Source organism: Sardina pilchardus, chromosome 10 (assembly GCF_963854185.1).
Source record: "Sardina pilchardus chromosome 10, fSarPil1.1, whole genome shotgun sequence".
In the NCBI taxonomy this organism is placed as follows: domain Eukaryota; kingdom Metazoa; phylum Chordata; class Actinopteri; order Clupeiformes; family Clupeidae; genus Sardina; species Sardina pilchardus.
In genome coordinates, this window is record NC_085003.1 from 18,177,249 (window position 1) to 18,199,505 (window position 22,257).

The 22,257-nt window shown below is 43.5% G+C and overlaps 1 protein-coding gene across 2 annotated transcripts; it reads right to left on the reverse strand.

Moving 5' to 3' along the window:
* Positions 1-299: 299 nt before the first annotated feature.
* Positions 300-20,767, reverse strand: syt9b (synaptotagmin IXb). Of its 2 annotated transcripts, XM_062547453.1 has the most exons (8): positions 20,268-20,767; positions 14,621-15,011; positions 13,527-14,067; positions 3,463-3,583; positions 2,982-3,153; positions 2,319-2,448; positions 1,778-1,837; positions 300-962 (listed from the first exon to the last, which is right to left on the reverse strand). In XM_062547453.1, the coding sequence occupies exons 1-8, from the start codon at positions 20,410-20,412 to the stop codon at positions 891-893; spliced, it is 1,632 nt and encodes a 543-aa protein (XP_062403437.1). In that variant the 5' UTR covers positions 20,413-20,767; the 3' UTR covers positions 300-890. The 2 variants fall into 2 exon arrangements, with proteins under 2 accessions (XP_062403437.1, XP_062403438.1); XM_062547454.1 differs by lacking the exon at positions 1,778-1,837.
* Positions 20,768-22,257: the final 1,490 nt, after the last annotated feature.

Consider the following 22,257-nt stretch of genomic DNA (forward strand, 5'->3'; position numbering starts at 1 on the left):
TCTTGTTTTTTTTTTCCATCCGCATTTTCCCCTCTCTGCAGGCCTGACATCAGTCATTTGACATTTAAAGTATTTAAGTGGCATTTAAGGAGGCTGGCATCTTGTGTTTTGGCGAAGTAAAGCTCAGACTGACCAGGAGAGCTTAGATCCGTCTGTAAATGTCTCCAGTCAAAAAAAAAAAAAAAAAAAAAAGTGGGTTTTGAAAATCACTGAGGAAATCGGCTTTAGAAATCATTGACGGAATACCATGAGTGCTTCATAAACACAATTGTGATACATTTATGAGACTGTAACTGACTCTTTACAAGTTTGTTCTTGTATGATTAGATGCAAAAAGGTCTCTCCCATTACAATCAGGTACGGTGTGTTTACCGATGACATAAAGTTTTATATATAAATATTTGATAGTAACATCTGGTCAGTACAATTTACATACTAGGTGTGGGGATCCATTGTCATGTTACAGTGCCAGTGTTTCCACAATATTACAAGATCTGACAGTTGTCATGAAAGAAATCCAATAAAACCAACAATACTGTACATAAAAGAAACCATGCATTGGACTAAAAAAACGCTAATTTAACAATGAGTTAGGTGCAGACATGAAAGATGACTATTGAAAAATATTAGCCTCTTAACTAAAACCCTGGTATTTGTAACAATTATAAAACAAAACACTAGCCATATATAGCCACTCAACATGCAGCTCAATAAAGACCGTCTCCTATTTTCTCAGAGAGCACACTGCTGCAGGCATCACAGGAATGTCACGTTTGTGGGTAGGTAACGTCAAAAATCGCCTCGTCACTCCACCTTTTGTTTTAATGTCTATGTTGTGATTGGACCCTTGGGGGCTTTGCGTGTTGGCCCGAAGTTTGGCGCTGCACTCTTCACGGCGATGGCGGGGCCTTGAGGGAGTTGCAGGACCCCTGGCTCTCGCTCGTCGCGCCTTGCCCTGACCACTGCAGGGGAGACAAGACAAGTGACGGGGTCAGTCGAGGAGAAGGCAACAGGAGCGCACAACAGTTAGGTCCTCGAGGGGAGGCAGTGAGCTGGAGATGGGGTGCGGGGTGGGGTGGGGTGGCGGTGGGGTTATGGAGCATCGCACGACAGCTGCAACTCTCTCGGTGGGCGAACTTAGGAGGAATCTAATTTCAGGCAAAACAGTGAGCCGCGAGGCGGTATTGTGCAGGGGCGGGGAGGAGCGATTTAATTCCATTTCAGAAATGGCCTGTCGTGTTCGCTCTGCTCCCTCGTGGCTTGACGCAACGCCCCTGTCCTCAAATCGGTTGCTACAGTGCCGTCCCTATGATAATGCCCTCCCAGCCTCATGGCATCGAAGAGCAGCAGCAGAGGAAGAAAGGATTCAGATGCTCTAATTGAATTCCCTTTATTTGTCTGGGCCCAGTCTAATTCCTGTTTCACGTCAAGGTTTGTGGGGGGGTGGAGGTGGTTGTAGTAGGTGGGGGGGAGATACCTAAATGAAATTTTCAAAATGGTTACGACTGGGAGAGCTCTGGTCATCACTGTTTGTCAGTGAGCGTCTCTAGAACCAGGCATCGGCTGTTGCAAAGTGATATCGGTTGCATAGTGAACTGTGTGTGTGTGTGTGCTGGTGGAATGACTGTAACTTTGGCCTGAGTGGTTTGAAGGATGCATTATTGATGAGGTCTGTCTGTGGTCTGACTGCAGGACAGCGGCATCTCACAATAATGGCCCAAACCAGTAAAGTGTGAAAAGCCTGACGATTGAATAAAATAGAGAAAAAACAACATGCCTTCTCAGATGCTGGCCTAATGGCCAACTGGGCCTTTGAGAAAAGCAGATGTCTTCTAGCCTTTGATGACAACACAAATAAAGTATCATTATTATTCACAGTCAGATCAAGTCTGCTCAGATATAAAGGGACTTTTGACTGAAAAAGAGCACTGAACTTTTCAGCATCAAATATAGTTTTGATATTCATGTTATTCAGCATTTTACAATACTGATTAAAAAAACAAACAAACAAACAATAAAACAGTCTACTAACATAACCTAAATAACCTAGTCTAATTTGTCTGTTCTAGTTTCAGAATGAAGTCTACTAAGGTCTTCTTGAGGTTTCACATAGTCTTCAGACCATAGTTTATAGCCCCATTACTTGCCTAGGGAGAACAACATTTTGAATAGTTTTAGGTAGGATAATTAACTTAAATCAATTGACATACTGATATCCAATCCAAGATTCTACTACCTCAGGTAAGACTCATGTGTGACATTAGAATCATTAGAATTAGAATAATAACAATTAAAAAAGGTGTTGTGGTCCTCCTTACCTCCATGAGTGAATGCCAGTGGGCTATGGGCTTGCGAGGGTAGGTCAGCATCTCATTCCAGTGGTCTCTCCCCAAACTCTCCGCCTCGTTTCCCACTCTACACACACCGATCACCTCGTTATGTCCTACCCTGTGGGAAGAAGCAGAAAACATACAAATGTACTTTAGAAAAATAATAATAAAAAACAACAAGGAGCAGGGACAGCTCCTGCTGGGCTTGGTTGTTATCTTATCATTTCTCCAAAAGCAAGAGCTGCATCCGCTCCCCAACTCTCCTCTCTGTGGATGGCTGTGAGGCCTTGTTAGCTAGAGCAATGTTGATAACATTGGGCAGACTCATCATCTCATGAAATATTTACACTGAGCAACAACAAGCAACTAAAGAGCCAAGCCCCAGTGCGTACTCGCTACTGCTCGGTTTCCAAGTCAGCTCTGCCAGTACGGTATGCAAATAAACCAAAAAACAATAACAAGGCAGCTGAAACTACAATGGGTAAGATAGCCAATGATATAGCTATCTCTTACTATGAGGGCATGTCAAGAAAGTAAAAGCCTATAACATTATATTATGTCACAACAAATATGATCCAATATGCATTCGCAACAAGCTCAGCTCAGATTGCAATGCCATGAACCAGTGTGTAGAAATGGAAATCGTCTCACCGATCATAATCCATCACAGCTATTAAGAGACTTATTTGGTCAATGTTCTCTGGGGGCACGTCAAAAACTATGGCTTCATTGTAGATGGGGTTAAGAGTGTTGCGCTTGGTCGATGTTTTTCTCTTCTTCAGCCTGCGGCCACTGCACATCAAAGAAACCTTCACATAGGGATCTGCCACAGACAGCACACAGAGACACACACACAGGGAACAGAGACCCAACAACATTAAAAACAATGTAGCTAGAAATACACATTCACTATACAGCTCAATAAGTCATTGTAATTATTAATGTATGACCAGTGATAAGGCCATTATAAATGCATCCATAATCTCGAGGATTGTACACTCTTACAGTACGCACTTCTTGATACACTAATTGCAAATATATCCATGAATCTTCTGCACTCAAGCGCTTGTGCTCTTAAGCCTTATCAGTGAGTCACATGAGGGACAGTAGCTGCAGGCCCATGCCACCCTACCCGAGGCTCCTGTGATGTCCATGGCTTTGAGATTTCTGGCTTTTATCATCGTGATGGTGAGTCGGCCCGCCGTTGGCAAGTAGCACAGGGAGAACATGAGGTCGCCCAGGTCCACGTTATCCTGAAGTAACACAAACCCAGAAGAAACAGCAAATAAATCCCATGGTTAAAAATAATAGCAGAAGGGGGTGGGGTGCGGTGAGGGGGGTGCTGGGGTGCGGGCGGCAGCATCCATGCCACATTCGGAGCCAATGTGTCCACAGGGACCCAGGTTCAACTCCATCCCACGGTCGTCTCCCAATCAACCACCCTGTCTGTCTCTCCCACTCATTTCCTGTCTCCCTCTGCTGTCTTATCATAAGTAGAGGCAAAAGCCACACAAATAAACACAAATAAATAAACAAATAAATAAATAACACTAGCAGATTATTATAGCCCTTGTTGCGCCATTAACAGCAGAGCAGCATATCAATCAGTAATCAGTAATTATGTACTTATACTGTAGAGGCCAAAAACACCCCTTAATCCATCTAATTTTCATTAAGTAGGCTGCAAGTGGGATAGGATCATGACTAATATTTATGATTTTTTACTTTATGTAACACTCAATTTACATAACTTTTCAAAAATGAATAATATACAAACATATTTGACAGCTGCGAAGAGTTCAGAAGGATTTGCACCATTAACTAATTCATCTCTTTGGTGTCAAGTGCTTCAGTGACCAAAGGCTGGATGGATGCACTTGACCTGCTCTGAGCACAGAACAACACATGTCCTTCATATCTGTCTATTCAGCGTACTGCTATATGAGGTGGTCGAGTTAAGGCCTGTTTGTCTTTGCTGTATTTCCAGGCCTCTGTGAATTTGTTTCATGTTTTATTCATTCCTTCTACATGTTACAGGTAAGGCATTTAGTCAGTATGAAACCTCAGTGGAGAGAGAACACACTAAGCACACTACGACTACGGAACTCTACCAGCTAGAGTTCTCCAGGAACGCCGGCCTGGTCTAGCGTCACTGGCCTGTGCGGATGTAAGATATTCCACCTTTGCACAGAAGTTTTGGAAATGTTTATTAGAGGCAGTATTATTTATTAAGGTTTTAATCATTTTAATAGAATTTCAGCGTCCGGATATGAAATCATCTAAAACATATGTTGGAAATTAATATTTAGACAATAGATCTGACTCTCTGGCATTACTGGTATGGTGTTCAGTGGCTCACAAGAGCCAGTAAATATGAGAAGACATCTCGGGGCGTACCATGATGGATTCCTTTCTCCTCACACGAGCTCGCATTTGCTCATGCAGAACGCTCGCTCCAATTATCACCTGTCTGAGAATAGAGCGTAATTACGAGGGTGTCAGCTTTTCCATTAAGAGTCCCTCTGAATCACAAACACACTCTTCAGAGGGAAAAAAAAAAAAACGTCCCCAGCGGTCAGTCCGTGTATGAGCATCGGGGGCCACCCTGAAGCGAACTGGTCCAACTGTCTAAAATGTCCGACAGTCCAGATTAAGTGGTCACGGTATCTGGAGACACACGCAGCTACGCTTGGAGAATTCGGGCCGGCGCTGATGCACATCATCGCTATTGATTGTTCCACGGTTTTGTTTACTCGGCATGATGTTCGTCATGCTCTGCGCAATAATGGACCGGCGACTGACTGTGTTACGGGACGGCGTAATGGACAGGACTGGGCGGATGCTGTCCATACATAAATCATAAACCAGAACTACTAGTGGAGAGTGATACACAAGAGAGAGAGAGGGAGAGAGTGAGAGAGAGAGAGAGAGAGAGAGAGAGAGAGAGAGAGAGAGGAACCAGTGTCAATTACTGATCGTATCGTAATGGATGGACCTTATTCACTCAGCCACAATTTCAACTCTCTGGCAGGATCCAAACCTGCTGCAGTGCTGAACGTGTGGCCAGGCCGGCCATTACAAGCATCCAACAAGCTATCAATCAGGCCCTAATGAGCATGAATCCCACTTGTCTAACCGAGTGGGCAGGCTAAATGCACTTAAGTGCACAATGCTGTCCATGCCTGGTACATGTGAAGACCGGCATAAATCCCCTTGCTTCGTCCAGAGACTCTGCTATCCTCCCTGGACCTGTTTGAAAAGCTGGTCGAAGTGTAGAGCCTAGAGCCTAGCCCTTTCTCTCTCTCTTTCTCTCTCTCTCCATCTCCCTCTCTCTCTTTCTCTCACACAAACACACACTCTCTCTCTCTCCTCTACCCCACACCATCTCCCTCTCTCTCTTTCTCACACACACTCTTTTTCTCTCTCTCCCTCCATCTCCCCCTCTCTCTTTCTCACACTTTCTCTCTCTCTCACACATTCTCTCTCTCTCTCTCTCCTCTACCCCACACCAACTCCCTCTCTCAGTGTTTCTCCCTCACAGCCTCTCTGTGGGAGACACCATTCATTACACATCAGCAGAAAAGGTCACCTGGGCTCTGCAGAGAGCGCCTCATTATCGGGTGCGGTCGCCTCCCAGAGTCTCACGCCTCTCTCTCTCTCTCTCTCTCTCTCTCTCTCTCTCTCTCTCTCTCTCTCTCTCTCTCTCTCTCTCCCTCTCTCTCCCTCTCTCTCCCTCTCTCTGGCTACGTTCATTAAGCCGCTGTGGCTGGCGATGCTCACAGCTAGCAGTGGGGGAGCTAGATTGACTTTTCTCTCTCCCTCAAGTCAAAACAAATCAGGGGTCAGACGCACTGCCATGAGAAATGCACAAGCTCAGCTTTTTGCTGACGCATGGCGAAAAAATAATATACCTGGGCTTAAGTGTACTTTTTCACAAAACTGTGACTAAACCTGATTTCTCTCTGCCTGTTTTACAGACTGCTCAGTAAAGATGAGACATCTGTAGTAGATTTCTTCTGATGAGCTTGTGTTCCATAAAGAAAACTTTTCTGGTGCTCTTCTAAAACCTTGATCCTAACTGGCTTAACATAAATAATGCCAGCGATCAGTGCCAGAACTGAAAAGTATGAAATTAGCACTATTTCTCAATTAGGATACATTTTCAGATGCACCACATGCCAAAAATGCAGGGTTTTTGCTGTACATACACAAAGGTGCTGAAGGTCAAGCACTTAAATCAATATCTACCCACTCAAGTCCAAAATCGTTTCTTAAAGCTTTAAGTTTGAGCCCAGGAGACTTGCCAAGAACAAGGCTGATGGAACAATCAACACCTGTGCAATTGTTGATTTGCCAACACGGGCGACACATTACATTCATTTAAAGTGATCCGTGCAAAAAGCTGACAGTGGCAATATGAAGTGCAATTCCCTACTACAGCTGAAGTCTTAGAGCTAACAACATTAAAACAAAGTAAACAATACATTCAGGTGCACTGTACTTGTGGATGGTCTATGCTAAATTACTATTTGAAACACTGACAGACACTAACATAAGCAATGACTTGGCAGCAGTGCATTTCAAAATGGCTTCCTTTTATTCAGGATGAAGAGCTGGGTGTATGAAGTGTGAAGTATGAACCCTGTCATTTTCAGTGCATCTAATGCTGAGATGAAGTAACTGAACCTTAATATTGTCCGTGCATCACAAAAAGTCATTATAGCAAAAGGCAGATGAGGTCTAGTCTGCAGCGGCAGAATTAAACCTCAGAACTGGAGCACACCTGCATCCTGCAGCCCATGCACCCATGGCAGCACCCTCAGCCCGCTCAATCATAATGGCAAATGGTTGGTTGACCTCCGCTGGTTTTGTAAACAAAGGGTGTAGTAACAATGTGTTCCCAATCCGTGTTTATCTACACAACTCCGCACAAATCCATTCAAATGCGGCGGAGAGATACTTAGAACTCCCAGTACCCACGCTATTACAGATGTCTGCGCACTGGGCTGTGCAGGGCTGCAAATCATTACTTCACATTTCACTGGCTTGATTTCCCATCGAGATTGGGGAGGGGGGGGGGGGGGGGGGCAGGGCGGGGCGCCCAAGTGCAAATAACCCAAACACTCTGTTTTCTCATTTATTCAGAGGGGGTATTAGAGGCGGACTCATGAGAACAGATTCCTCTCCCCAACAGGAGTAATCCAATTACCCACTTCCATCTGCAGACTATAGGATAACAGTCGCCTCCCCTCTCATAAGCACTTAAATCAAGTCAGTGGTGAAATTATGGTCACTTGTGCTCTGTCAATGAAATTACAGCCCAGCGCTGAGGGCCACTGAAGGACTGAGAGTGAGTGAGGGAGAGAGAGAGAAGACACTGAGAGCAGATACAAAGAGAACGAGAAAGAAAGAAAGAAAGACAGAGAAGAAGATAGGAAAGAAAAAGAGAGATAAAACGAGATTCAGTGAGAGACAGGCAACAGACAGATAGATAGTTAGATAGATGGATAGATAGAGAGAGAGATATAGAGAAAGGGAGAGAGAAAGTGCAGCAGTCTATCTTATGTGATTATCCACCTCACACCTCTCTTCCCCAAAGACTCCTACAGTCCTTGAAGGACCTCTTAATAGGCCCACAATGCAGTGCCTGCCTGCCACCATGCAGAGAGCCAGTGAGAGTGAGCGCGGCGGGACAGCGAGAGAGTGAGAGGGAGACAGAGATAGAGAGATAGAGAGAGGGAGCGAAAGAGTGCGGGTAGAGGGAGAGTCAGGGTGGGATGAGGGGAGGAGAGCACGAAGCGAAAGGAGGAAGAGGCTTTGAGGAGAAGAGGGAGAGCAAAGTCCCTGCATGACGCTAATGCAATCAAGCAGCGTATTAATGTTACGTAATTATGACCTGTGCATGCATCATTAAAGCTGGAAAATGGCTCATCTCTACGGTGACCCCTATATCACACCACAGAGAGCAAGACTGTCTCATGCAATAGTATAAATATTTTATGACGATAGCAAACCTGTACAACGATATAAGAATAATGGATAATAAAAGAGCTTAACCGGACGCCGGTTTGGTCAATTACGATGGTTGTTACGGTAAAAGCAGCCCTGGCAGGGAAAGGCTAATTGAATATGTTTTGAATAACTGCATGATGTATAGCAGCCATTATTCTTTGTGGGTCACCACTGATGCATTCACAGTACAGTAGACTGCATGACTTTGATGACTTTGACCATACAAATCCTGAATGGTCCAAATGTTGGCCTACATTTTAGGCCAAAAGATCCACAATTACAGCCTGGGAATACCCCATATGAAACTTTAGCAGATTTGGGACTTGCTCAGCAGGTCTGTCTGGCCAAGAGACCATTGAAGCACACTAATATAATCCCTAATCTGACATGGATGTCTATTTCTTTGGAACAGAGTGAACGACCGTGTATAGAACCTTTGTCTACAAGATTTCTGCACTTCTGAAGGGATTTGGTGAGAGTTTAATGCATCAGCTTAAGTTTAATTTCACTGCTAGATATGCCCCTCGTGGAAGTCGTAAATCAATGAACCCACTACCATAATTACTCAAAAGTCAAATATGACACCTCAAAAGTCAGAGATGGCATTGATTGTGTGTATACACATCATCTATCTATCTCTCTACCATGTAGCTTGTGGTGATATTCAGGTTACGCTACCCCCCCTTGTATGAAAGGCATAAGCAGATGGGCATGTGCCTAGACTGCATACCTAAAAAACTCCGCCTGTACACCTGCACCCACTCTGCAGTGGTTAGCCCTGTCAAGCACACTGGTTTGAACATGTTTCTTTTTTTAGAATCATTTGTGATGGAAAGTGGTCACAGTGGTCCATTACCTTTTGTCATAGGTAACAATTTGTCTGTCTGCCAGACGCTCGTTCTTGACACATAATGCAAGCCTCTCTGAGCCAGTAAATGGCATCTTTTCATCAGAAACCACTGAAAAGAATTATGTCTAATTGACTAGACATTTTCAATAATTGAAAATAAATATTTGAACCCATCTTGACAACCATGCATTTGAATGTGTCAATATTTGTATTGTATTAACAGTGGTACAAGAAGAAGACAAATCAATGTTTTATTAGACTATATGACATGCTACACTTTGTCTTGCAGCGGGCAACTTTTTTATTCTCATTTCTATTACTGTAATTTTGATTTAATTTAATTTAATTTCTTCTCTGCTGTGGAGAGAATGGATATTCCGCTATGGGGCAACAGACCATGTAAACAGAGACAATATTCAGAAAGATTGAGCTTTTAAATTACTATAACATCTAAAAAAAACATTTTACAGGCTCTTTTAAAAGACAGTTTTAAGGACACAAGTTACTCTGTGGGCCCATAATGCTCCTCTTTAAGTTTATAAGAAGGAACCAGTCCCACATGTGTGTATGTGTGTGTGTGTGTGTGTGTGTGTGTGTGTGTGTGTGTGTGTGTGTGTGTGTGTGTGTGTTACCATCTCCAATTGAGTTGTTCACACTGTCTGAATCTTTGCTACCGTCTCCAATCGAGTGGTTAACACTATCTGAATCTTTGTTAACATCTCCAATTGAGTTGTTAACATTATCGGAATCCCTAGATGTAATCTGTGATGGTTGGTGGAGGTGACTCCTGACAGACCATCGGCACCCTGTAAATCATCCCCCATTGACCTTTAAAGGCTTAAAGATTAAGACGGCCTCAATCTGTTCCTCCAGCTGAGAGAAATGGATTGCCATTTGCATTGCATTAATTCAGCTGTGATTTATTTATAGCCAGCCTTTAAATTCAGCGCCCGATGAGACGGCAGGGGGAGAAAAAATGCAGTAGAGGTGGTAAAACAGTGTTTAAAAAAAAATGTGCTAATACAAAATCTGTTCACAAGACAGGAGCAGGAGCCAATTGGCAAGGACCTGCCCACGAAGGACAAGGGTCCGGCTTCCCTAGGAGTGAGGTAGTGTGAGCGCGTTGTAATAACTGATCTGACCTTGAAGCAGGAGATGATCTGGCTAATGACATTTGTAGTGAGGTGTTTTAATCAGACATAGCGGAGGGCACGGGGTCAAGTGATGAGCATGTTCCATTTCATCACGCCATTCTGAATCCATTTAATAAGCCCCTCGTTAAACAGCAAGTTTATTTAAGTCGATAAATTGACCTACCGCTGAATAAAGAAGAGAGGCGCCGGGCAGTTGTGCTCAGGATCTGTCTTGGCTGTAAACTAAGTAAGAGTCTGGTGGAAGACCAGAGGCTCACAGTGGCATGTATTGAGTAGAAGATAAATGAAGAAATTTGGGTGGTAATTAACAAAAGGTCAGCTCCAAACACAAATAAGTTCCATTCATAAAACTCTTAATCTTCATCATAAGACAAACGAAATTGATCTTTTATATCTCCAGGCTTTCAATTAAGGCCTTATAGAGATAGATAGCACCTCTATGAGGCTGTGGGGCAATCCATTTAGTTGTGAGAACAGTGAGAGCAACTAGCCTCTTGTGCTGTTGTTTCAGTTTGTGATTGTATATGGTTTCAATTCCAGCGCTTTTAGAAAGTAGCATCACTCCAATTTTCTCTAAGCACATTCAACCAATCAACCACAAATTTCAAAGGTTTTTGGATGAGCAATCAAAAACGCAATTAGGGGTTGGATAATTAGGAGGCTGGGAACTTGGAATATGGCAGCAATCTAGGACTCTTAATTTTTCATGTTCCAGCACACCTCAGGATAAATGAAGCTGACCTTTCTATTATGTCGCAAGTTACCTCGTAGGAATTGCTCGGCTGAAGTGCTAAAAAACCAATGAAATAATGCAAGACTGAGACGAAAAGGGTAAAAATGACTGGACTCATACCGTACCTCTCCAGTACACAACACTGTCTTCCCACATACATGGAGAGGTACAGCAGGCTGCTTCTCGAGAGACCCTCATTCCACATACCTTATTCATGGTGATGCTGCTCTATAAATTTAATGTGAGTTTACGATTTCAAAGTCACATATGGGAGATTGGATATATAGCCAGGCTCCAAGCCATCATTTATGCATGGACTGTATGGCTGGTCGTCCCATGTCCCTGTCTCACTTGTCCCCCGAGGCGTGGCCCAGTTGTGGGGACCTGGAAGTGTCTGATGCCACTCCATCGCTTTGAAACCAACCTCTGGGTCACAAGTGAGGTCCCAAAGAACAACATTAGGCAACTCACTGAAGGGCCTCCCAGGAGTCTTCAGAATTATGACTCTCAAAAGGATACAAAGTTTGTTCTACGTACCGAAGCAGCATGTCACATGTCAAATTGTCAAGAGTGGTGAATTCCGATCGGCATGTTCAACAGAAACGTGTACAGTGGATAGGAAAATTCCACCGATCTCTGTACTGCTCATTTTTCAAAGAGTAGACAAATTCTGCTTTGACTGAAAGAAAACCCTTATGACAGACAGTCTGATCATACTTTCTGTTTGTTTACAACTGAGGATTTCCATAGCGATGATGCCTATGTTCAGAAAATCTCTTTGAAGAGCTTTTAATCGCTGGGGGCGTGGGGGAGTGACGATAGAAGTGACAGTTGGAAGGTGATTCTTCCTTTCTCTCTCCCGCATCCCGATGCCGTTGAGCAACAACAGAACTCGCCCACATATTCATGTCACAGCCAACTCAGTCCCGCTATTTCAGATTTAGGTCACTTCTACACACGCTTCCTGGTGTGTGTGATCATTAAATATTCACTCCTCTCAAAGTATATTTTTATAATACCCCATGTGAAGCAGGGGGGGGGGGGTTGCCAAGAGAGAGGAAAAAACTGCACGGAACCATCAGAAAGAATCAGAATCGGAATCAGAAAGAATTTCGCAGGCATTTGAGGATGGCCCTTCTGCTTTTCAGGATGGGGCAGAGCGCGGCCGAAGCCCATGCACAGGTTTGCAGTGAATCTCATGCGCTTAGCAGCCAGCTGTGCACGGATGAAAGGATAGCAACATGGACCCCTCTCCCCGCTCCCCTCCACTCCTGTTTTGGCATGGTGTGGGCCTCTGCTGGGAACCCATGGGGTTAGAGAGGTGAACATAATCCATTCTGACTGTGGTCACTAAGCACTGCCTAATTAATTAGCGGCTGACAGGAGTGCCGTCCCCCCCCTCTATATTTAGAGGACTGAAACGTTGGCCTGATGGACAGCACACAGAGGGACTGGACTCAGGGGCTTACCTGGACTCAGTCTGGGTCAGTGCTGGCTCGGTTCATATCGGAGCAGACCCGAAAAGAGCCTCGCGGAGTGCACTGCCCTCATTTCTTTGTGCTAACCACTTGAGGATGCAGTTAAGTTGTCTGGATGAGATTGATTATCAAGGAGGCTTGGAGATGAGGGCTCACATAAGTTACAATTTGCGCTGCCATGCTGTAGAGTGTTATATTTGGGCCGTCAGCGCTCAGGTCTCTTGATCTCATCCTGGAGTACCGCTGCACTCATCAAAGTGATGGCTATCTTAAACCAGAACCGTCATCAGATTAGCACAGAGTCCATTAGCCTTTGGAAGTCTCGTTGTGTCTCTCTCCACAGCTCTCTGTAATGGTATGCTCCGATGAGATTTTGGGGAACTGGGCTTGTCCTTGGTGTGCTTGAGGTGGAAACTCACAAAGCTCATTTCCTTTGATCAGGAGAGCACGACCAGCTTGCCGCTGGCTACTGGAACCAGACAGAGTCAAACAGGCACCAGAGCCCTTCCTCTATTTATACCTCCATAACACACTAAACCCATTCTAGAATACAGGCCAGCGGTTAACACGGTTAATACTTTGATGTCCATATCGACAGTTTGTATTGAGACTTCAATATCCAAGAAGAAATACCGGCAGACAAAAAACACACGTTTGATTCTATTAGTTAGTGTTCAATCAATTGTCAAATCAATTATCTCTTCATTCTTGCATGTCTACCCCGGTAAATACCTTTTTTTCCCCTGAAATTCTCTGAAAATCATGCTTGACAGCTCCGTCAATAGACAGAGTGTTCGCCATTGATCTCCTTTGAAAATCAGTGGGCCAGACCATGTGCATATGATAGTCCCTGACACATTCAACCCCTGGCGCTTCCCTGCAGCGTATTGACTGCTGACCGGTGCATACCTCTGCGGTGTGTGTGTGTGTGTGTGTGTGGAGAGAGCGTGACGGATGAGCGCTACTTACGGAGGTGACATAGAGGATGTCCCTGCAGAGACGGGTCTCTTGCGGGAAGTCGGGCAGGTCCAGGAAGTTGTCCACCACGACCTGACCGATGATGTCGTGGCGCGAGAAGCGGTCGAAGTCGTAGACGCTGAAGTGCAGCTTGCGCATGGGCAGCTCGGCGTAGGCCACCGGGAACAGGAAGACCTCGTCGAACACGGGGTTCAGAGTCTTGCGGTGCACCTTGGTCTGGTGCTTGGTCTTGCGCTCGGGCAGCAGGTAGATCTTGACGTAGGGGTCCGACGTGCCCGAGAAGTCCTTGGCGGGCAGGTCCTCGGCCCGTTGGATCTTGACGATGAGCTGCTCCAGGTCGCAGTCGTACTTGAGCACGAAGTGCAGCCAGCCGCAGCCGTCGGGCCGGCGCTCGTCGTCGGCGTCCACCGAGCGCTGCTTGTAGAGCTCGGGCTTGATGCGGCCCAGCGTGGCCAGCGACTCCTGCCTCTGGAACTGGGCCACGTTGAAGTCGGGGTTGGACAGGTTCATCTGCCGGCGGATGGAGTTATGCCTGCCGACCGCAGCAATAAAGAAGTTCAGTCTACTTTCATCCGCGCCGATAACAACTGTTTGTTAAATATTTTATTAATTGAAATAAGACATTGATTTTTTTCTGTCTCTCAGCTTCTTTTAATCATATTCTTGATGTGCTACACATTTTTTATTTGTTTAGCGCTTAGATTTCAACGTATAGAGAATGGTCTATACTTCTTCATACTTATACCTGTACATTATTGTGATACAATCTACAGTAACTTCATTTTTCTGTTTCAGCTACAGTATGCAAAATGTGTACAGCTGGTGACCTGCCTATGGCTTTACCTGTCCACCTGCAAGCTACTGAAATACAGAAGTGCTATGATCATAACATTCACATTCACATTCACATTCACATTCACATTCACATTCACATTCACATTCAGACAGCCAGGGGGACGCAAGCTTGCTGTAGGTATGGAGTATACGCAGACATGGTAGGCTGCCATTGGCAGAGCTTGAGCTGAGCTGCCCTGTCTCTGGTACGAGAGTCACGAAGGGCCAGAGAGAGCGCAGAGAGTACTGACCGTACAGACGAGGTGGGCTCCGTGATCTGGCGCTGCACGCGCGGGTTGTGGTGCGCGGAGTTGGCCTTGGCCTTGCCCTGGGCCTCCAGGGGGATGTCGGGCGACGTGTGGCTGATCTTCATGGCCGACTCGGGCACCAGCTGCGGCTGCGCGGCGGTGGTCGGCGGGCCCGCGGGCTCCTTGGTGCAGCAGTCATGGCCGTAGTCCAGCTCGCCGCCGCCGCCGTCCTCCTCGCTCAGCACCGGCTGCTGCTCGCCCTCCTTGGGGCCCGCGGGGAAGAAGTGCTCGCGCCATGGCACCCACCAGAGCTTGTAGGACACAAAGACAGAGACCCCGAAGAGGGCCAGGCCACAGGTGGTCACCAGCAGGGACAGCAGGCTCACCGACACATCTGTGGACAGGCCAGGGTGGGGAGGAATGGAGGAAGAGAAATGGAGAGAGAGAGAGAGAGAGAGAAAGGGAGAGAGGAATGAGAATACAAATGAGACTTGTCATTTGGGTTGATAGCTGTGGGGGAAGCGAATATTAACGGGAGAGCAGGAAAAGAGTGGAGTTGGATGGATGGATGGCGTAGTTTCATTTATCAATTAGCATCCCTTGGACGGTGGACTAGCCTCCACCTGCACTGTTTTGAAAAACAAAGTAAGCCATTGCCTTGGACAGGATGGGCAATACTAATACGCAAAAAAAAATATATGACGTACGACCGTTCTCGTTCTAACTAATAAGTGATTGGATTCCGTGAAACAGCAACGGCATTAATATCTCCAGCATGCGCTGTCTTCATTCCCTCGCTGTGAATCGTGCTTCGGAGATAGTTAATGAATGAATGAGTGACTCACAGGCTGGTCAGCCTCAGCATTACGCCAGGAGCCCACTTCCTGCTTCATATTTAGAATATTGGATCTGAGATTTAGTCACGAGCTAAACAAATGGTGCACCATTTCACATGCTGATACACCAACACTGGAGGCTCATACCAATGAACAAAATAACGATGAGGAATATGCTTGATTCTACTACTACAAGTGTGCTGTGATTTGATTCATCGAAACAGACCCAGGTATAATAGTGTGTCACTGGTCCAAGTTAAGTGTCTTTCCTTACAAGATGATTTAGCTTTTGTAATAATGCCAAGATGTCGGTGTCACCCACACCCACACCCACCCACACACCCACACCCACACCCACACCCACACACACACACACACACACACACACACACACACACACACACACACACACTATTGCTGTGCCTTTGCTTGGGAGACAACGTCTAAAAATTTGCAGATATCAGACCAATTTCATTTCCACTGTCTAGCTTAATTAATAGAATGCTATATAATTCACATGTGTGGCTAAATTTAACAACTAAATTTAACTGACAACAGCCATACAGGGCCCACGCACAGCACTACTGTAAGATCAACAACTGCCTTTGGCTAAAGCAATATGACAACAGACAACAAACAAAATTAAATAAATTAGTTAGAGCTATCTGCTGAAGTTCATCCATTTTTACAGGGCTCACTTAAGGTTTGTGGTTCCTCTGGGTGAATCTCAGAATCACAAAAGTCTTCAAACTTCAAAGTCACAATATTAAAGTGTTTACAGTAATATACAAGAAATGTATGGCTCTAAGCCACACAGGCAAATGCATTTTTTGGGGGGTTTCCTAAAGTCATGATGATGCTTCAAGAGAAATGCGTACCAAAAGCAAACTAAATACACAACAGTCATGCTGAGATACAGTCCACAATCAGCCTAGAGGGCTTGTTGTGCTGTCTGAGGACTGGTGGAAAATATGTCTTGATCCATTCCTAATCATGATTATATTCCATCAAAACATACTTCTCTAAAATGGTCCTCTGGGCCTCAAGTGCTTGACCTTTCTTGTTGGTCAACTGCAAAATCATTTGATTTGTGGAGTGCCCCGTACGTATTTTTGGGTCTAATCAACATGCGCACCATATAGGTTTGAAATCAAGGGCTTGTTCATCACAGAATAAGATGCTGGTTTTGTTTGTGTTTTAAATATGTATCTAGGACACCTCCAATTTCATCACTGCTGTCTGCTACTTGTTTGGATAAAAATAATTTCCCTCATTTAGGACCTATGAAGCCATCCAGTCGTTTTGTCAGGGATCTTTTTTAAACCAGGAAATAATCATCTTGACATTACCCTAACCCTCTAGGACACTCTAAAGTAATCTCTAAGAAACATGAATAAATAATGTATGTTCTGTTGGACCATTCCCAGAAACTGTAAATTCTACCACAGTTCTGTGAGATGTCTCAAGTGCAACAACATCTTGTGCATATTTATGCTTACTACCTTCTGTAGACAAAGAGGATTGACCAGCGTATGATATTTGCAAGCACTGTGGGAATAACAGACATTCGGTGTTATTCATTACACATATACTGTAGTATAATTACAGTAACACAAGGGTCAGGCAGCTTGGGAGTCTCAGAGAACCTCAACAATTATAACACGCAAGCCAGAGAGTTCTGTACTCGGCACTGATGGTTTTATTGTTTATTATATAATCTTACTTTTGACCAATACTTGAATATCTTACTTTTGAGCAATACTCTACTCTACTCTACTCTACTCTACTCTAGAACTTTTCCACAGAACTACCCTAAGCAGTTTCAATTCCACTATTTTATAGTTTGGACATCACATAGTTTTGATATTGATTATTATTGTTTCATAAAAGGTTTTTATCCACTGTGAACTGTTTGTGTCTTGCTTAGTTTTTTGTTTGTCATGTTTGGTTTTTACAATGTTTATTTACACCTTCGTGTTTTTGATATTCTAGTTATTCATTTGGTTTATTCCTCTTGCTGTGTTGCTTGTTTTATTTTTCACATTTTGATTTTTACGAAAAATGTTTGAAATAGCTTTTTTTGCGTTTTTGTTATATTTACCACTTTTAAATGTAAAACATGTATCTGTGGAGACAAGGTGACATATCCACTCTTGAGATATACTTTTGAACTAGGAAAACATCTCCAAGCTATGAACTGATTCTTTCAGATATGAGACACCATCTAGAATCATTCAGACATACTGTAGCCTACATTCTTGAAAGTGGAAGCTTCAAGGCTGACCAATACTTTTTAAAAAACAACTTACGCTACAGAACATCTCAGAAAGAACATCTTTTGATGAAAACCTAGGTCTGAACGGCACAACAAACGATAGGTATTTGGGCCAAGGTCACTGCTTGATTAAAGAACCTGAGCATTTCGATATTGATATTCAAAACAAAAGACCAGAGATGAAGAGAGCCAGTTTGAGAGTTTAAAAAGAGAATGTAAAAGTCGCAACTGTCAAGCCCTCTCCACCTTCCCTCAAATATCACCTACAAACAGTAGCCTCGGGTCTTAAGTATGAAGTGACTTATCAGGAGAACTGTTTCTTCTTATTTGGAGTGAATGAGACTAGCCATACACAATTCATGAGGCCTGGCATATGGACTGCCTCCATGCTTCAGAGACTTCATTCTTCCAGTGTGGTCTCCTAGTGAAATGCAAGGGAGCTCTCATGCACAATGCATACAGAGAAGAGCAGGCAGTTGGTCTAGTAGTATATTAATGGCCTGCTGAAGAGGCCAAACCGCGAACATCAGTGAAATAATACAATAAATAAATAAATAAAATGCAGGCACAGTACTTGACACACGTTCTGATCCAGTGGAGGCATTAACAAGAATTCGGCGTACTGGGCTTGCAGTGGTCTTGTATTCTTTTCACAAGATTTAAAAAGTGGTCCTTCAACATGCCACACGGGATGAACTGATACAATGAACTCATCAAGCCTAAGGCCAATTACATTTTGCCTGCAGCAGATTTAAGGGCAACATTTTTTAATGTCTTTGACTTGTACTCAAGCACCCAATTATTACTTGTGTAAATGAGACTCCTGGGCAGGTGGACTTAGATACTGTCTAGAAGTGCCTGTAGATATCGGCCACGATAGTAATACTATTTGGATATGAGTGACACCACTTTGCATATCATCACTCTCTTTGATCTTGAATTCTCACTTACTTTGAACACTGATTCCAAGTTAATTCTCCAACAACTCACTCAGCAATGCATCTTTCTATTGTAAGGCCTTAATCTATCTATCTATCTATGTCTATCTATCTATCTACTGTATCTATCTATCTATCTATCTATCTATCTATCTATCTATCTATATCTATCCATCTCTATAGGCTATCTATCTTAGATAGTATGGACTGTGTGCGTTAGGGCAAACATATCATTAACCTCTGACAATGTGGCTCTCCCTTGAGCTTCATTTATGGATTTCTACAACAAATTCTCTGTGTTGTGGGCGGCGGAACCTTCCCACCCACCAAGTGAGCGGGCCTGAAAGGAAACGCCCATCATCTATAGAAAGGGCAGTCTCAGCTGTTGCCTTTCATTAAAGCCTAGTTTAATATCTCTTGGGGGAGAAGCTCAACAATCATGGTTCAATAACCCCTCAGCAGTAAAGCACAGTGCATGTCAATAGCAGAGAGGTTGCAAGGGACGGCTGGCCATTTGTAGGCTAGTACACAGAGAGGGTGGGGCTGATGTCTCCCCGGCACTCTCTCCCGCAATGTTCCATTATCAAGCTGGGAGTGCGAAGAGCAAGAGAGCTGGGGCAGTGAGGAGGGGATGTTTATGTTGCACACACAGCGCACCATGATTTCACATCATGGACTCGACGAGCAGGCGCTATTATGAAAAAAATAAAAAAAAGAAGTTGTTGGGTGGATACAGTAGAAGCCTTCAGCTCGCATTAGTGTATGCCACTTGGCAATGTGAGCACCGCTGGCCATGGTCCTGAAAAAGGGCCTGTGTCATTTTTGCAGTCGGTTCACTTGTCAATTATCATAATCTTGAGAATGTGATTCACCTAACTGGTATCTTTGTTGAGATTGTTTGACAGTGATGGTGAAAGCAAAAGCATTCAGAGGAAGTGTTGTATAAGATGCAACACCTTAGTTTCCCTCCATGAGTACAGGGGGACTGACAGAAAGATTTAGCGCAGGAGTAATCATAGTCCTGCACAGCATGTTATCATATTAAAATGCACATGTGATAACATCCATGTTCACACATACAAAAGCATATACTATGCCACGAACATTTAAAAAAGCAACAGGCTGAAGGCTTATAGATGTACTCTACAAGGGAAACAATATTACAATTGAAGAATCACTATAAAAGGATTACATGGTTTCATGTGTTCAGAGATTATTACATTTCCCCGTGTTGGTTGAAGAAACTTTAGGGAAGTGCTTCAATGCATCTTCACTATGTTGTACTGATATACAGATAAGTCTTTTGAGAAGATTCGCTGATCGTAGGGTGGGGCTGTCTCTGTCTACCCCTGACAGAAAAAAAGATAAATTCGACACGTTCTGTCTGAAACGTGCATTAACATTGATTCAGCAACTCAAATCACTGTCGAACAACATATTGTCAGTGTTACATTTTTATAAGAAGTGTTTGCTTAACATTGAAATGCTTGAATGATTAGGCTACCAAGACTATTAGCCTACATTTGTTATTAAAGTTGTAAAACTCGCTCATTTCAATTCGAAACTAAAGCCGGATTATATCATGTAAATGCGCTCGTTACCTGACTCAATTCGAGGTCTTGCAAGATCTCGGAAATAATATATGAAATCCAAACAGTTGTCGTTTTGCACTTCCCCCTTTGAGCAAAGATCCGAGAGCAGTTCCAACGCCTTTCGACAGATCTCATCCTCTCTGTCTGCAGGCATTTCCCCCCAGCATCCTTCTGGATTGACGGGGTCCTGGGCGGCTCCACACCTCTCCGCTCGTTTATATCAACAGCGATACCCAGCACTTTGCAACTCCACGCATGCCAAAGCGCGCTAAGCATCAGCCGAGTCTGTCCCAAAGCAAAATCAACGTTGATTCAAGTATTTCATAGTTTTGCTATTGAAAGAAAACTTGCTGCGGTTTTCCAGGAAAATGCAACTGGTTGTATATGCCTGTGCAGCTCTGCAAAGGTCCGTAGGACTGCTGTTACTGAATGGTAGAACTGACGCTCATGAATGGGTAGCTCCGACTGCGCTCTCTTGTTTCTCAATGTAAAGGCTTTGGGGAATTCCGCTTTCCTCCTCACTCAGCTGGCCTCTTTACCGTACCACAAGCCGAAAGTCATTCTCTCACATTTATCCAAAGAACCGCCCATTCCAGTATGATAATGAGATGGATCATTCATGTGTTTTCGTCAGCCTGACAGTATTTCAAAAATACTTGAGCGTTGAGTTATTCGACTCATGTTAGCCCGATTATTTTCTTTTCTTACTTTTTTTCAAACTAGAGCACAAGGAATATGTGTGGTGGTATTTATATTCTGAATTGCTATCTAGAGCTGTAACTCTAGGTCTGTAAATGACTATCAGAACCCTGGTTTATTTCTATTTATTACCAATAAGCAACATTTTTTGTGTTTGATAGATAGATAGATAGATAGATAGATAGATAGATACTTTATTGTATCTATCTATTTCATGTTTGATCAGCATACTGTGAAATAATGGCACTTTTATTAGATGTTTCAAGGAAATCCAATCATTATTTTGTAGTGTATAAAGAGGGGTCAAATGCAAAAACACTTAAGTCCATTTTAACTTGATATAGTCAAACTGTTGTTGAGGTTGTGTTGATTCGATTTATTATACTTAAAGACTTAACAAAAATAAACTAATAGAAATTGAGAGAAAATAGAAACTACCTGGAATTGACAATAAAGCAACATTATTTTGCACATTTGCGAAGATGGATTTAACTGTTTTTGCATTTTATACATGAGATTTCCTTTTGGAATCTAATCTGATCTAATCTAGTCTAAGTGCTAGGCCTACTATTACTAATTCAGAAACTGTAACATTGTATGTCACTTTGCAACTTCCATAATGGCCTCAAACACTGACTGTGTGCTATCATAGCCAGGTGTTACATTAGGGCAGACCTAGCTGAAATGGAATCTTATTCAAGAATCTTTTTTATCTGAGAGAGAGAGAGAGAGAGAGAGAGAGAGAGAGAGAGAGAGAGAGAGAAGAGAGAGAGACAGAGAGATAGAGAGAGATGTACCATTCGCAACACGTAAAAGTAATGTTATTCTGCAAAGGCATAGACAATTCAATGAGTATGCAATATCTGATTCATTTCTTCATACAACTTCTTTATTTGGAACAAAGATGCCAATGACTGTGTAGACTTATACTACTCAGGGGCAGATTCCCCTGCTACTGAGTCATTGACCTCTGAGCTATTGAAATGGTTTTCTAACTTTGGAAATAAATGGACAATTTCCAGCATCTCTGCTACTCTATATAGACACAGAAGCCAGTGCTATCTTTGATGATATCTTACAGCAATTGACATTAGAGAATCTTAGAGAATCTCAGACCAGTCATGTCTGGAGAGGAATGAGGAGATTATAGTGATACACCGGTAACTATTACTATTCTCCTGATTACAAAATCCAAGATAATGTTTGCCTGTCATTGGTGTCCATCCATGAGCCTGTATCAGCCTCCATTTCTTTCATTTTTTGGTCTGAGATTTTCCACATATGCAAACAAACAATATCG